General features: G+C 44.4%; 1 protein-coding gene across 1 annotated transcript in view; it reads right to left on the bottom strand.

The window, feature by feature from the left end:
• Positions 1-5545: 5545 nt before the first annotated feature.
• LOC144134323 (endothelin-converting enzyme 2-like) overlaps positions 5546-16196 on the bottom strand; it is a 31229-nt gene continuing 20578 nt past the window's right edge. The window contains exons 7-11 of the mRNA XM_077667261.1: positions 14854-15165; positions 12270-12410; positions 10065-10294; positions 9460-9573; positions 5546-6004 (exon numbers count right to left, since the gene is read on the bottom strand). Of these exons, the coding sequence (XP_077523387.1) occupies positions 5654-6004; positions 9460-9573; positions 10065-10294; positions 12270-12410; positions 14854-15165 (1148 nt within the window). The 3' untranslated portion in view covers positions 5546-5653. The remainder of the gene's footprint in view (positions 6005-9459; positions 9574-10064; positions 10295-12269; positions 12411-14853; positions 15166-16196) is intronic.

The following is a 16196-nucleotide window of genomic DNA, read 5'->3' as shown; positions in this document are numbered from 1 at the left end:
TGCCGGAATGGTGTGAAATGCGACTCGTTTCCGCTGCGTCACAAGACACAGAGAGAGATACCGTCGGGCTCGCCATCGCAGCTAAGCGCGTAGATACTTGTACACACAGTCCATATCACACGCGTGACGAGGTGTGTCCCCACACGCGCGCACGCACACAAAACGCCATGAACGTAACGACACGGCACACACGATCAGATGTTGCTAATGTCGGCGTCCCTCCGTGTAGCGTGGTGCGTCGCTGCGGACGACAGGCGCGCCTGATTATTATAGAAGCTCGAATGAGCCAGCAACCACTCCCAGCTGTGTTTTCCCATAACACTTTCCTCTCACACTCGAGTCACCGGGGATTTCCCGGTGAAACAAACGGGTAGCAGTTGGGCGGCCGGTCGAGACAATCACGGGAGAGGATGAGCCCTCCCCCTCCTAGCTCTTCCTTTCCACTGCTGCGTTCCGGTCGACCGCATGATATCTGCCGAAGGCACCAATACCTCTGCTTCCGGCAGCGACTGACGGACAAACGATGTGCAGACTTTGCCAAAGTAACCAGGCACAGACGGGTGGTTTGTTTCTTAGCCGCGTCGCTAAGCACTTATGACAGCCCTTAAGCTCTGAATCTGTGCAATGTAAGGTGAACCGTGGACCTCACGTTCTGACACCTTTCGGTCTTCGGGGGTGCCGCAACGGCTCCGTTATGTGGCTGAGAAGAACAAAACCTGTTGATGTGTTACTTTTGGCAAAGGGGGTACGTATTATGGGTGCTCGCGCGCTTCATGGGCGCTTCAAAGCCGGTAACCATCCCCGAACATGTTGCGTCCTGTAAAACAGCAGTTTGGGCCAGTTTGCTCGCAATTCTTGGCGAGGGTGTAGAGGGAATAATTCAACGTTTGTGTCTGCAGGAATGCAGATACAAACGATTTGGCAGAAATCAGAATGCTTAATGAAAAATCCGCTCCAAACGATTTGTTACCAAAAAGAAAGACCCCAGTGCTCTTACCAGCTAATCCATGATACTCCAGAATTACGCTGTATTGAATGCAGTGCGGTTAATCGCTTATACACTATAGGATAACTAAGCATTGCGATTCTGTTAACAGGGCTATCATGAAGGCCCACATATTCTTCCAGGCTGTCATCTTGCTTGCAAGCACGTGGTTAGTGCTGTGCTCTCCAGGTAAGCTGTAAGCTCACAGTTGGATTCGCGATTTAGGGTTTTCTACAGAAGTTTGTGTATGACAGCACTTGCTGCTTAAGCTGCGTTGTCCCATTTTACGACGCTATTGTCCGCACAGGTGCGTGTGTGCATACGATATGCTTAGGCGAAAAGCAGGTGTAGACTGAATTTTGTGGAGCTGTACCTGTGCGTAAGGACGGAGATAAATAAGGAAACACAAGAGAGGAGACAACGGGAAACCGCGAACACGGGAAAGTAAAAATGCTACCGTAAGGCCAATGCATACATTAAATAAATAGGAATGACCTTCCACGCTTACTTCAGGCATTTCTGTGGTGTATTCGTAACAAACCAGCTTCTTTTTTTCTTTCAGAGTGCAGACTATGATGTAAGGATAGACTCGTCACCCGCTTGTCTTATATCTCTTGCATTGATAATATTGCTTCTCTATTTTCTGCGATAGTTTTGCATGCAAGGAATTCCTTCACAGCCTTAACAGACGCTACAATCAACCCTTCAGTGCTTCAGGGATTAAAGCCAGGGGGGTCTCAGACACCCCACCAGTATCACAAGGAATCTGAGACACCCCCCCGTATTGGGATGAAGGCAGTGCATGAACCCGAAGCAGGCAACTATTTTTTATCTTTCTGGTCAGTGGTGGCCGGTGCATTCCTTCTCTATGGTTTCGAAAATTTCAGTGTCATTTTTAGTAAGAGTCATGAACATGTTTTCTAAAACGCGAGACAGAGAAAAACAAAAAGTCGGCAGAACTACACAAAAACTTGAAGAAAAAGGAAAACCCGTGCCCTCACACCACAAGTCAGTCTAGAGCTAGCCACTCAGCTCCAAGTCTCAACAACAAAAACGAGCACACTAGCAGAGCATGGGAATTTATTTATTTATTTGCAATAATTTTATTTCAGACATCGAGGTATAAAATATGATCTACGCTTGGAAAAATCATACGTTGACCAGACCGGCTTATATTCTGAACAAATTTATTTTGTAATATCTATTTTCACTGTATTCTATTCATTGTTGCTTATCCTGATTAACCCACTCCCCTCTGCAATTCCTATGGCCCTGATGGTACAATAAATAAATAAATAAATAAATGAAATTCCATGTGCTTATAACCTGTGTCACGTTGAAACTCGAGACAAAAAGAACGGGATCCTGGCTAATTAGTGACATGGGAAAAGATGGTTTTAAGAAATAATTACCTATTTTTCCTGCTAACTATTCAAAAATGAGCTGAATCAGAATCACACCATCTACAGTACGCCATAGGACCCTCTCGTCCGAGAGATAATTAACGCCAGTGTAATGGGCTTTTATGATTAAAATTTACAGCAAACTATCGATATACCGATAAGGTTGTCCAGCTTCGTCATGGATGAGAGGTGAAGCAAATATCGCGCCAATATACTCGCAGACACAACATTGCACAATGGAGGCGCTAAGCTCGAGTCACTGCGCATAGCATTGAAACGGTAAAGAGAAAAGTTCCCTTCAGGTAAAATTCTAAAAATGTTAAATATAGAAAGTACAATAGTCAAACTATAAAAGGACCCACTTTTGCTAGTGCATTGTTCAAGTGACTGCAGCAGAAGCTGTGTCTGAGCTAGTTGGTGCGACACATTGGAGACCGACAGTCAACAAACGGACACACACACACACACACACAACCCACACACAACACACACACACACATACGCGCGCGCAAACACACGCAGGCACACACACGCGCGCACACATGCACGCACACACGCACGCGCACACACGCGCACACACACACACGCACAACACACACGCGCACACACACGCACACGCACACGGACGCTAGCACACGCACACACAAGCACGAACGAACGCACACGCACACACAGATACACACGCACACACGCACACACACACACACACACACACACACACACACACACACACACACACACACACACACAAAACACACGCACGCACACACAACACACGCGCGCGTGCACACACACACACACACACACACACACACACTCACACGCACACACATACACACGCGCGCGCGCACGCACACACACAACATACACACCCGCACACACGCACACAACACAAACACACGCACACACACGCACACACACACAACACATACGCGCGTGCGCACACACGCACACACACACGCGCACGCACACACACACACGCACTCACACACACGTACACGAGGCTCACTAACAACTGAGCTTTTATTCAAGCGAACGGGCACATATATAGTGAAATGAAGGGGAGGAGCTAACAGAAGGGAAGCTATGCTACGCATCAACGGCCGAACAGTAGTAGTCACGTCAATATGGTAAAAACCATAAAAAAGTGAAAATTAAACAAACAAACAAAAGAAACAGGGGGGGGGGGGTGTAAAGGGTCGCACCGGAAGTAAGGTAAAAGGTTAAAAGCGGTAACTGAACTCTTTATCGGTCAGTGCGAGGGACGGAGTGCTGATGCAGGAATCATTGTGATTCGCAATCGCCACTGCTTCCAAAACTTCTCTTGTTAGTTCTTCATTTTTTCTTGCCAGGAAACAGTCTCATCAAGAGAGGTAGTGCATCCTCTCGGCTCACAGTTTTCACAATGCTGCGGCAGGTTTCTCCAGAAGTGCACTTGACAGATCTTGCATGTTCTCTAGCCTGTTCATTGTAGCACCTACCAGTCTGGCCGATATGCGCTTTCCCACACGACAGAGGAAACTTGCAAACCACGCCGACTTCGCATTATGAAAAGCTCAGTTATTAGTCAGCCTATTATTATTAGTCATCCTATTATTGCCAGCACGGCATGCATTTTTAAGCCTGTCATATAATTTATGGTGTGTGCAAATACCAGCCGTTTAGGCTAAGGTCTTCCGTATTTTTTAAATACCGGTGTCTTTTTTTCAAGCTAGAAGGGCGTGTTTTTGGGCATTGCGTTGTCGGCGGTGTAGGGAATCAGAATACAGACGATTAAACTAGTAAACTGATTAACAAATCTTATTAGTTAACTTTATAACTATTAGTTAGTCTGCTTATTTACTAAGAGGCATGTAGCCCAGCCTAAACAATAATCATAGCAGTTTTTAAAATTTTGAGAACGCACTCACCCTTGGTGCTGTGACGCAACGCTTCTTGGCTATTTCTATGAGATATACGCCTGTATTTTGACGTGGTGTCGGAAATTTTTTTAATGACAGCGCCGATGGTAACAGCGTTTTCGAGACTCTAAAAGCCGATATGAATATTATACTTACGGTGGGCTGCGTGCATTTAAATAAATAAGGAGATTAACAGTAATAGTTAAAAAGTTCTCATCAATATTTGTTAACCAGCCTACTAATTCCCTCCTTTTGTGTGCCTACACGTTCCTTTTGTGTTCTGATGTGTTGGATTGCTGGTAATGCTATTCCAAAAAAAAAAACCTTTTAGCTCAAAAGAAACCGATGTATAAAAATTCGAAGACATCCTAGACGAAAAACACGATATATGCAGTGGGAAACACAAGTAACTCGATGATGATATACTTAACTGAACGTTCTGAAGTGCTGACAAGTCATAAATACTACTGCATTGATTTGCTTGAGGTAGTTTGTGATGGTGAAAATCATTGATTCCTGAAATTTTTTTTTTTGCACCCTCTTTTGACTCACAACGTTGGTTTTGTACTTTTCCGTCCATCTCAATCGATTTGATATTTCATGAACAGCTTTCTGGGTGAAAAATGCTTCCATTAGCTTATCTTTCTTTTGTTAGTATCTCTTGCTGCAGATGTGCGATGATCATTAACGAGATCTTTTCTAATTACCCAATTTTTTTCTCCCTCTGATATGCTGTAGACTAGCCAGCGACCCTGGGTCCATTCGAGCTATTTTGCCGGGATCATTATTCACTGACGAATTTACCTCGTTAGCGAAGCGATCTCAATGCAAGTAGACAATTCCACCTATTATCAACACTTTAGAACGTAGTATGCAACCACGAGGTGAACACCGCTATATGGAAAGGACACCACACAGCCTGCATGAGCGGTAGGCTACAAAATTTTCATAAAAACTTCACACAAGCAAGACTATCATCAATGCTTTAGTATAAGCGTTAGGTTATATTTGACAAATCACTGACAGTTCAAAGTATTAGATATTTATCCTTGAAGGCATTGGTGAGCGCTACCAAAATAGGGAAAGGGACGAACACACAAGACAAGCGCTTTCTAACAACTGTTTATTCTCTAAAGAAGCATGACTATATACACATATTAACGCCAAATCATACACAGAAGAGGGAAGAGCACACGACGCTGACAAGAGCGATATGAAGGAAAAATATATAATAATAAACTATCAACACGTGCCTTTACAACAGCCGAAGATTACTATTCCTGAGGTAAAACTATCAAGGTTTTAGTTTAGCTATGTTAAATTATTACAGTCGAATGAGGTTACCCTTCCGTAATATGCCAACCCTACCAGAACTGGCACCTGTTCTTGGGGCTCATGACGTCACCCTGTTTGCAGTTGAACGCTTTGGCGAATTCAGGCATGTTCTGCAGGGGCACCATGCAGCGAGAGCGGCCGTGCCAGTAGCGCCCTCTGGGGTCGCGTCGGGTTCCCCTAACACCGGTGCACCACTTGAGGCAGTACGACACGAAGAATAACTGCTCGGCGCTGAGGCCGACATCTGGCACACCCCTGTCGAGTTCGCCAAGCGGGAGACGTCGGTAGGCTGCGTACGCTATCTGGATGCCCGCCCAGTCCACGAAGCCTTCCGAGTCGGTGACGTCACTGATCGTCCTCGCCCGTGATGCTGATTCAGCCTGCAAGAGGGCGCTCGAAGCGTCATGATCGCTCTGGAATCGAGGATATCCCGAACATCAAGGCGGCCAATGGTCATTTTAATATACCAAAAAGAAACCACGTGACGGTGGTCAACAATTTGTGGTGTTCATTAATGAGAGATTAATGGGATGAATACTTAAAGACAGTTTATTAGAGAAGAGCAGAATAAGCAACCACATGTCACTACATGCCCTCAACCAACTGAGCTACGGCGACGGCTGTACGGTATTCTGCTTTCGGGGGTACTTATGGGTAGTGTAACCTAACCGTGAGAGTGTTCACCAGCGCCACCCTCGTCCATAGCGGCGGACGTAGAACGTACTGTATTACCGCGAGTGCCACGTGAAACGTGATCGAACAGTGAGGGCGGAAGCTGTGCGAGAACCCTCATATGCTACCCATAGCCACAAGCCTACCAGAATCGAGGCCCTCGTAGCTATTGAGCACAGAAGCGACGGGAAAATAAGGGCTCGTTACGATATACGTTACGGAGGCCAACAAGCACCGAAACCAACGAGCATAGGAAATTTTTTAAATTTGTGTTGTTGTTAAGTGGAAGATTAATAGGGTGAATACATCAAGATAATTGATTAGAAAGCACAAGAAAAACAACTACATGCATGCCGCCGGTGGAATCCGAGCCCACGACCTGCGAATTTCGCGTGGTATCATGGGCTGGGATCCCACCGGCGGCATGTGGTTGTTTTTTTTCTGCTTTCTAATCAATTATATTTAAATAATCGCCCTATTAATCTCTCATTAGCGAACACCACAAATTAAAGAAGTAAGATCCTCTATGCTTCTTGGTTTCGGTGGCTGTTAGCCGCCGTCTTGTATGTCATAACGAGTCCCTCGTATCTCTTCCGTTGCCTGCTCAAAAAGAAACTAGTTTATTAGAGCGTTATGACATCACTAAATGGTGTCATAATCAAGTGACCAGTGAAACCTGTGCGGCAAAACCCGCCAAAAGACTAAATGCAATGGACGCCTTGCTTTTTTCAGTTGTATTATTCTTCCGTGTCCTGCCAACGAGCAAATGATCTGGGTGCGGGAATGCGGTTGCGTTCATTCCTTACAGCCAATTTCCTCCAGATGCACTTTGACCTTAGACACGGGTGTAATTAGGGAGGATTGGTGCGAAGAACAGCATAAAGCAAAATGCCAAATTTCGGTGCTCCGTGCTCCTTAATTTTTAAACATGTAACCAATTCTTTGCGCACTTATCTAGCATTACCCGCCGCGTCGTCTAGAAACTCTCTTAAGGCTTACGAGATTGCTATTTTCCAAGCAGGTAACAAAAGATAAGGAGAGAGCCATGGTTAACGGGAATGCGGTCAAAGAAGCGTGAATTTGTGTAGGCCACAATTTTCGGTACTGTGTAGCTCGACAGCAAAAACGTCATGCGTTAACGTAACGTCTTAGTTATTACACGTTGGGATTAGTCATACGATATCCAAAATTTTAACGAATATTTTCGCCGCGTATTCATAAGAGAGATTTATTTTACCACCAAGCGACTCTTGAAGAAAACGCGACATCTTTGTGTTCTGAACCCCGTAAGGTTAAGATAATGCTTTCGTGGCATGCTCCAAACATCTACCCTTGCTATTTCGCTCTCTAGAAATGTTCGAACTTACAAAAAGTAAAACATAGAGCACCGACTGGCTTGAAGAAGGCATCAAAAAACCTCTGCAGAGCATCAAGCAGCGCCGGTACCAACAAGAGCGTTAGTGTTCCCAAAGACGTCCACCACGGAAAAGTGAAGAAAGTGAAAGAATATTACAAATAGGAAATGCATTAAGTGTCTTTGTAATCTGAGTGGGGCGTCCTTTCCGACGGGCAAGTTCATCTACTTGTACACCGCATTCTTACAATGCAGCAAAGCTCTGTTCGGTCTGGCTTACACTCATATTAAAAAGGTGGTGCTCCCGCACTGCGAATCGAACCAAATCGTATGTCCATTGGACAGGTCTGAGTGGAAGAGCAACAGCTGTGACACTCAAACAGTACAATAGTTTCAAAAGCTGGAAGAAATTCGAAAGAACTGCGTAGCCAGGGCACACACAAAGCCTGGCTCTTGAACTGCCTTGTCTGTAGCGGGTCATGAAACAAAACAATGCCAGGTTCTGTCTGGATGCAGTGCTTGCCATGCGGTGTATAGGCTGAAAAAGATTGTGTCGGCTCCCATGGAGCCAACATTGCATGAATTCACTGCCACGATGAGAACTTTCTTAGCTCTGGAAGGGTGTCTTATTCAGCCTCATGCTTTCAACGAAGTTATTATCTGCCGCCTTCGTGTAGGCCACACACACATTACTCACAACTTCCTGCTAACGAAAGAAGACAAACCAGTTTGTGCATGTGGAGATGAACTTACAGTCAGTCACATTTTAATTTCATGTTGGAAAATGAGAAAGCTACGGAAAAAGTGCTTCTCTCCGTTTTATAACCAACGCATCCCTTTTCATCCATCACTGCTTTTAGGCGAAGATTCAGTTGTGGACATATCCTGCGTTTTTAGATTTTTAACAGAAGCTGGTGTTCTTAAAAATATGTAAAACATGACCCAGTACATTGACTGATGCACCTCGGCCACTTTCGCATCCCAGAGAAAAGGGCTGAGGTTTTTTATTTTGATTGGTTGGGGGCCTCCAGTCCTTGCCCAGCCAAGGACGGCCGATGAGGGTACCCAGCCTCCTTTGAAACCTTTAATATCTTGTTTTGCTCTCAATACTGGGCAGAAGGGTATAATCTTTTAGGCATTCTACACCGCCATATTTTTTATACCTTTGTAAAATTCTACAGTAAACAATTTCTTATACTTTGAGCTTGGCGCATGATAGCCTTAGTCGCTAATGCGCCATTAAACTCAACTCAACTATTCAGCCTCATGCACTGTTCCATTTTGCCTGCTAGGTGGGCCGAAATGCGACATTTGTTGTTGTTGTTGTTGGTGGTGGTGGTGGTGGCTATTAATAAAGATAACAATGGAAGGAAAAGAGTCTTTAGCTAGCCGCTGCACCTGCCATCGAAACCTGAACCACTTGAGAAAGGACAGGGAGAGGACAGAGACAGGGAAAGGGTGATAGTAAGAAAGGATATGGTTAGGGCAGCAATATACGTACACTATGTACAAATACAGAATATTGCGACATTTTGAAGTTTGGATATTCGTAACATTTTACTGCGGTTCGCTTTCAGTTCAGCTCAGTTTTATTCCCGTATGACAGCGAATAATTCGTTGGTATTTGCTTGCTCATGCGTGCGAATAATAAAAGTTTAACGATGATTTGCATAATTGTAAGAGAACTTGTTTGATGCAAACTTCCTCTCACGTTGGGGGATACGGGAATACGTTATGCCAACTTAAGTGCTGCGCTGAAGAGGCTCGGGATTTGTTTGCCTTTAGGTAGGAAGATCGAAGGCAAAGCACCCTCGCTGTGTACAGTTTCATCGTCTGGGTGCTGCCCAGAGAGGCCTTATTCCGCCGGTAGTCGTAGTAGATGTTGCTAGCGTCCAAGGAGTGCATCATTTCGTGGCTGGCAATCTGCGAACGTCGTTAAAAGGGCAAAGTTAGCGCTTCTGGAATAACTAACCGCTGCTTACAGACGCGAAATAGATTGAGGACGGTAAAGTTGGCAAAATTCGACTGACAGGTACGCTTCTTGAGTGCCAAACCACCCCTATAGGGGCTGTGTTAGAATCAGTTCTGGATGCATAAAAGTTCTACCTCAGCGGAAACGTCAGTCATATTTAGGAAATGATATTGCCAGTGTCGGTTGGGCATTTTCTCAAATATCGGGAGGATTTGCGCAAAGCGGACGAAATACACAGGAAGCTCGATCCGTGTCGTTACTGTGTCGTTCGGCTCGCGAAAATGTTTAAGGGCTTTCTCAAAACAAACAAACACACACTTACACAAGAGCTTTTGCATTACCACTGTAAATACTTTAACACTCCATGGGCGTTAGACCGCTTCTCTGCAGTTACCACGGTACATGCACAAGGCTACGCACAGCTATACATATATGCATGTACCTGTCCCAGACCTCCGTAGTTCATCGCAGCTGGACCATCGTTGATGAATACCGGTGGCTGCAGCAAGCCCGCATAGATAAAAACGCTGTGTAGTTCCGAACTGTAGGCAGCGTTGGCCGTGGCTGTATTAATGTCCCCAGCGACGTTCCCCCTGACGTCACGAATGGTCAGGAGGCGATGCGACTCCAGATACGGATGGAAGAAATCCACACCGACATCCGGAATGCTCGCTGCATTCATTTCGGTGAAAACAAACGTGATAGAGCAATTTTCATTGAATATGATCTGACGCTTTCTATTGTGATGCTCCGAAAAGTTAAGCGAAAAGTTTCATGTCTGCATAAATTTAAATAAGCCGAAAGCCATCGAAAGCAAGAAAACAAATACAACGTCTCAAAAACAAAACGGCGAGCTCAAAGCTGTAGAGGAAAGTATACTTCTACCGAAACAATCGGTTAAGAAATCGTGATGCATTTCGAGGACACAATCCCTTTAGCGAATACAGTCATAATCAACCGACAACTAGCAAGACCTTGGAATACGTTTGAAAATAAAAGATGCAATAGGTTTGACGATGGCTTGATTACTAAATTGACTCTATATGAAATCAATGGACTGAATGTCACGAATCGTGTTATTCCTGAATTTGTTGGTGCACAAAGCGATGTTTTTAAACGCGAGGTAACCGTATAAACATCAGATGTTGAAGACGTGTGCACCTAAAAAACGTTTAGCGCCCTTCCCCGCCTTTCCAATCTTGACGGTAACGTCACAAGATCAATAATTAGATGACTAACTTAAATTAGTTAACTAACTTTTTAGTTTCGATGTTAGGCAGCAAGGCTATATTTCGGTACTGATGGCCGTCAACATCGAAGGTGAGCCCTGTTTTTTTTTCTTAATCGGAATTGGGTTCGCAATATCTGAAGTCAAAAATACGCATTTGGAAGCTTTTTGATTTGGCTAACCAGCATTTCCTAATTATAAAACGGCGTCGCCAGGCATGGTATAGTCGCCAAAATCAATTTAACTTCTTGCACGTCATCAAATACACCAAGTGTGCCTGTATACGATGCATAAAAATTGTAAGTGATGCCATTTTATAAATGTGCAATGGAAGAAAGCCGACTCAACGAGCTTGAGTATTTTTGATTTTCGATATTTGGAACCACATTCCAGTTAAGAAAATTAAAAAAAAACATGGCTCACCTTCGGTGTTGTCAGCCATAAATTTAGCATTATAACCTTGGCCTAAGGTAAAAATAAAAACTTTATTAGTTTATTTACGTGAATTAGCCATCTAATCATTGATCAATATAAGTTGCGTAATGTCTGCTCGGCTGTAAAATCCAGCTCAACAGACCACATAGACGTATCTCTCGCAGCTTTTAAAATAAAAATGTGTAAAGGCTAAACAAAATCGCCCGGCATAGATGAGCAACAATTAGCCAGATCAACAATATCAGCAACAGCTTTCTTGTTATTCACCATGCGTTATGTGGAGCCCGTTTGCATTGCCTCTAATGTTCCTCAGCCAGGGTCAGTGAGTGCAAGCTGATGCATTTTGAAGATGATCGTATTAAAAAAGTTTCTAAAATTTCTGGCGTGAATAGGCTCCCCGGGCTGGCCAGAAAACCCGCTTGCAAAAGGAGAAATGGATTAGCGTCTCATACGATGACCAACAAGGTTTTTTATCAGATTTTTGTTTTCTGTGACATTTTTGCGTTTATTCAATCCGTTTTTTATGAAACGTGTTTGCCCTCGGTATTTTCCACCGCGAGATAGGAGAATTTCGTACACTACACTTATCCTACATGTATCATGTCTGTACCTGTGGTTTATTTTGCATTTACGCTTCTAACCGGCGCTCTCATATGATTTACATTTTACGTTGTTGTTGTTGTTATTGCTGTTGTTGTAATTGTTGTTGTTGTTGTCCTCATATTGCTTCTTGTATACAGCTGATGATCTGCACTTCGTCCTTCTCGTCTTTTAACCTTTTGCGTGTCTTGTTGCAAACATTTCAGTCCGGAATACTTCAAGACGGTCTACAACTTTCTCAGTGTCACGTTTTTAAAAGATAAAATTTAAAAAGCAAGCTAGTTTCACTTCCCTAGGATAATCCATCTTTAAAAAAAAAAACATGGTTACATTTAACCGCGACATCTGGTGGACGATGCAACAATGGCATGGCGGAAGTCTCACCGTAGAGGGCGTCCGCCAGGGTCTCACTGGCGAGCTCCTCCGGGTACTCTATCTTTACGAACAGCTTTTTGGCCTTCTCAATCATGAGGCACCAGACTCCTTCATCAATCCAGTCGGTCTCGTTGATTTTGTACTCCATGGCTGTGGCGACGTTCTTAACCATTCGTGTGGCGGAGTCCCGCGCACTCGGTGGGACGACTAGTCGAACGACATTTACGTCGGCGACCAAGGAGACAGCCATTGTGGTCCAGGCGCCATCATGAAAAAGGACAGCATTCGGGTTCAGTTATGCTTGCACCACTCACTGAGTTCCACGTGTCTGCTAAGCAGCATATCGCTAGGGAATGAAACCTTGGACTATGCAAAGTATCCTGCGTCTGAGAAGTCTTCCCAAATGCATAGAGCGAAAAAACTCGGCACGTCATATGTTGCCAACTTCTCGCAGAATTGCCAACCCTGACTCTGTCTATCAACGAAGTCCAACAATTTCGGGCAAAATTTTTGAAAATTGCAAAATTATAAGACACTTTTACGGTAATATTGAAGCTAATGGTCCATGGTTCTGATATGCAGCAAAATCTTGCTTTTAAAATGTTTCTATCGGTCTCATCGAACAGTTAAGACTCGCATAGAAAATCATAGGCGGACACTTTTGACGACAGCAAAAGCGTTGATAGGAGACAAAAATTCAAGACTGCCGTTGAGTATCTGTAGATATATTGATTGTTATAGTCAAACCTTGCATTATGTGGAAAAGTTGCGTTCATAAATGGAAATTTTCCGCTCAGAAATGCTTTTGTCCACAATTGCTGGGTTATGATTCCACTGTGCGAAATTTCAGGCAGTATCTGGGGCGGTCCCTCGTTCATTTATACCGCTATTCTGCTTTATGAGATGTGAGAGGACAAATCTCCGTTCACAACTGCATATGACGAATTCCTGGCACTCGCTCATTATTTTAAGGGCTGCAGGAATCGCCCTAATTTTTTTTAACTCGACTACAGGGTGTGTGCTCCCTGTGGCTTGTTACACGCTAGTCTTGACCGAACGCAGACAGCCAGCTAAATAAAATTCGCGAAGTACGTTCGCATACGAATTTTTTATTGCGCAGTTTACATTACAGACAAGACACGTTGCAGTGCTTATAGAGCACTTTATAAACCGAAAATCGAAGCTTGGATACGCGCAGTGAATATTTAAATAAAACTGCCCTGTCTGCAGTCGGACATAATTCGAGTGCGCCATGTTTTCCACATAAAAAAGCTGCAAAAAGCCTGCTTCCAGATATAATAGGTGTAACAGAATTTTTAACTGCAACTTACGTGTAACGGTAAAATTTTATTTGGAACTGACACAGTGGATACCTAGAGCTTAACTGGAGCCGTAAGTGCTTAACTAGACGGCTGAGAATCAAAACCCGTTGCTTGACTACGTTTGGCCAAGGCGGTAGCGAATGAGACACAACATAACAACGCACTTGATCAACAATCGTTCATGTCGGCTTGAAGACAATGTCAATAACGCTGCTGTACAATGCCGCATTTGAACCTGAATTTCGTATCTCTATGGGCCGTCATGGTGCCAGTTAGAACCGCAAGATCTGGAACGATTAATGTTTTAGCCAGATGACTACGCCACTGGTTCTGCACCACGTAAGAGCGGTAGACAGTCAAGAAGCGTTACCATAATGGCTCCACAAATGGGTGGAGACGCTCAGTAGTGCATGTATATTAACTCTACGGGAGAGGTGTCGTCTTAAAGCTGTCAACTGCGCATTTGGGGTTCCAACCAGTCGGCGCAGTCTGAAGCCGACATATCCACTGAGTTCACACTTAAAAACACGGGCTTAGCTTCCAATTGAGAATTGATCGAAGGCGGCCAGATCAGATAAGCATGCATACGCAGCACGGACACAAGGTCACATTGAAAGGAGGAGTAAGGTAGCCGCAAGCAAGAGCAATACACTTCGTGTGTGATGCCCAAAGGGCCAACATACGTCGGGACTAGTATCCCCGCCCCCCCTTTCATAGCAACAACCACACTTCGTGTGTACACAACAATGATATTTTTTTTAATGCGAAAGCATTAGATGGTTATGTCGCCTCAGTAAAGATTGTCCGCACGATTGCGCCGTCCCATAAAGAAGAATGTGAAAAAGTTTGACTTTTTAAGATAGTGCGTGATGAGATCTTCCTATGGGAAAAATTTCGTTGATGAATTGCAATTAATTAATTAATTAATCAAACGCGAAAATTACACTTGGACGTTACAATAGCTACGGACGTCGACATAGCATCTGGACGTGAAAACATAAATAAAATTTAAAAAATTGAAAATAAAAGAGAATGAAATGAAAACAAAAAATGAAAAATAACAAACAAATGACTACAACGCGTGCTGGCGTCCTGGAAAAAACCCCGCGTTATAGAAATTTTCGTCGCGTCACATCCGCTGACGTCACTGCATGGCTATACATAAATGCAACGCACTGCTTTAGCATTTCTCCAATCCGGGTCGCCGCAGTAATTTCAAAGTTTTCCAGTTTTTTTAAGACCGCATTCAGAGAAAAAGTGAGTATACGCACAGGTTCTGAAGTATCGCTGCGAGACCCCAACCGCCATGACTTTGGAGACGGTAGCGTAGCAGAATTCCCCGACAGGATCTCTCCGGGTGTGGTATCGGCTCTGAGCCAGCTCTACCATCTTGCGGCCGTGGGCGTATGGGAGAAGCTGGTGGAGCAGACTCCAGGCCAGCAGGAGCCGAGAGTCGTTGCGTGACAGGCGGGTGTCGTCCAATAGGAGTACCACGAGCCCTGTTGCGTTTTCCCGTACGTACAGCGTGTCGGTGGCTTTGAACGTGAACTCCGTGCTATGTCCGATGTACGACACCCAGAATTCTGCAGGAGACACACGGTTACGAGGCTTGTAAAGATATAAACAGAAGGCCATGTCATCATGCAGACTGGAGCATTGCCCTTCCAGACGGGAGGATTCCCACTAGCTGGGGAGAAGTGACGGCTCCAGACAGAAGTGGCGTCATTTCCAATAAGCGTATCAACAGCCGCTAATGCTAACGCATTGCCTACGCATAATTAGATTTGTTTCTCTCATTTCTTTCATTGTGTTCTTGAGGAAATTTACGCGGGGAGACCACACAGTCGCAGTGGATAGCCGCCAATATAGACTGCTGAGAAACGTCACTTCGATACACCTGCCACATCGGTGGAACGAATGGCACTGAGCACAAGTTGTAGAACGTTCGCGCTCGGCTCTGTTTTCGCAGAGACATTAGAGCGTCCGAAGCATTAGGTAGTTTGAGGACGAAACATTCCTGTGCAAGTTTAGATGGTTAGTAAAGAAGACGTGTCACGTGATGCAGGGATTCTTCGTATGACGGAAGGCTGTTGCTTAAATTTATGTTATTTGGGGTTCCTTCTACGCAGGCATGTAAAGAGTGAGGGCGTGAATCTCAGACACCAAATAACGACAATGAATACGGCAAATTTCAAATGCTACGCCAGAATCGAAGTTCACACCGGCAGCGTTCAGACAAGACATAAGCCGCTTGGATAAATTCTATGAGTGATGTATACGTGTAAGAGGCAGCCTTGAAATTCGTCGTGCTCTCCATTAAATTTTGAGCTACGAAGTGCACTTTATTTTACAGGCTTGAGCATTTCAGCCCCGATCGATGAATCGAAACATTTTTAAGCAAGGGCGAACAGTGGCGCCCTGCTAGCTGCACTGGAACAGTTAACACTAAAAAGACAAAGCTGCTTAGCCTGCGCGAAAGAAATCCACCGCAAAAAAGCAATCTATAGCAGCCCTAGATTTTTTACATAATTACTAAAATATTTCCTTTTTATGCTGTATCAATTAAGGCCCCGGGCAATCTTGGCGTTGTTTTAATAAGCTACCATATATAAGG

Source organism: Amblyomma americanum, chromosome 5 (assembly GCF_052857255.1).
Source record: "Amblyomma americanum isolate KBUSLIRL-KWMA chromosome 5, ASM5285725v1, whole genome shotgun sequence".
NCBI lineage: Eukaryota > Metazoa > Arthropoda > Arachnida > Ixodida > Ixodidae > Amblyomma > Amblyomma americanum.
The sequence above is the reverse complement of the archived record's forward strand: the minus strand, read 5'-3'. Positions and strand labels throughout refer to the sequence as shown.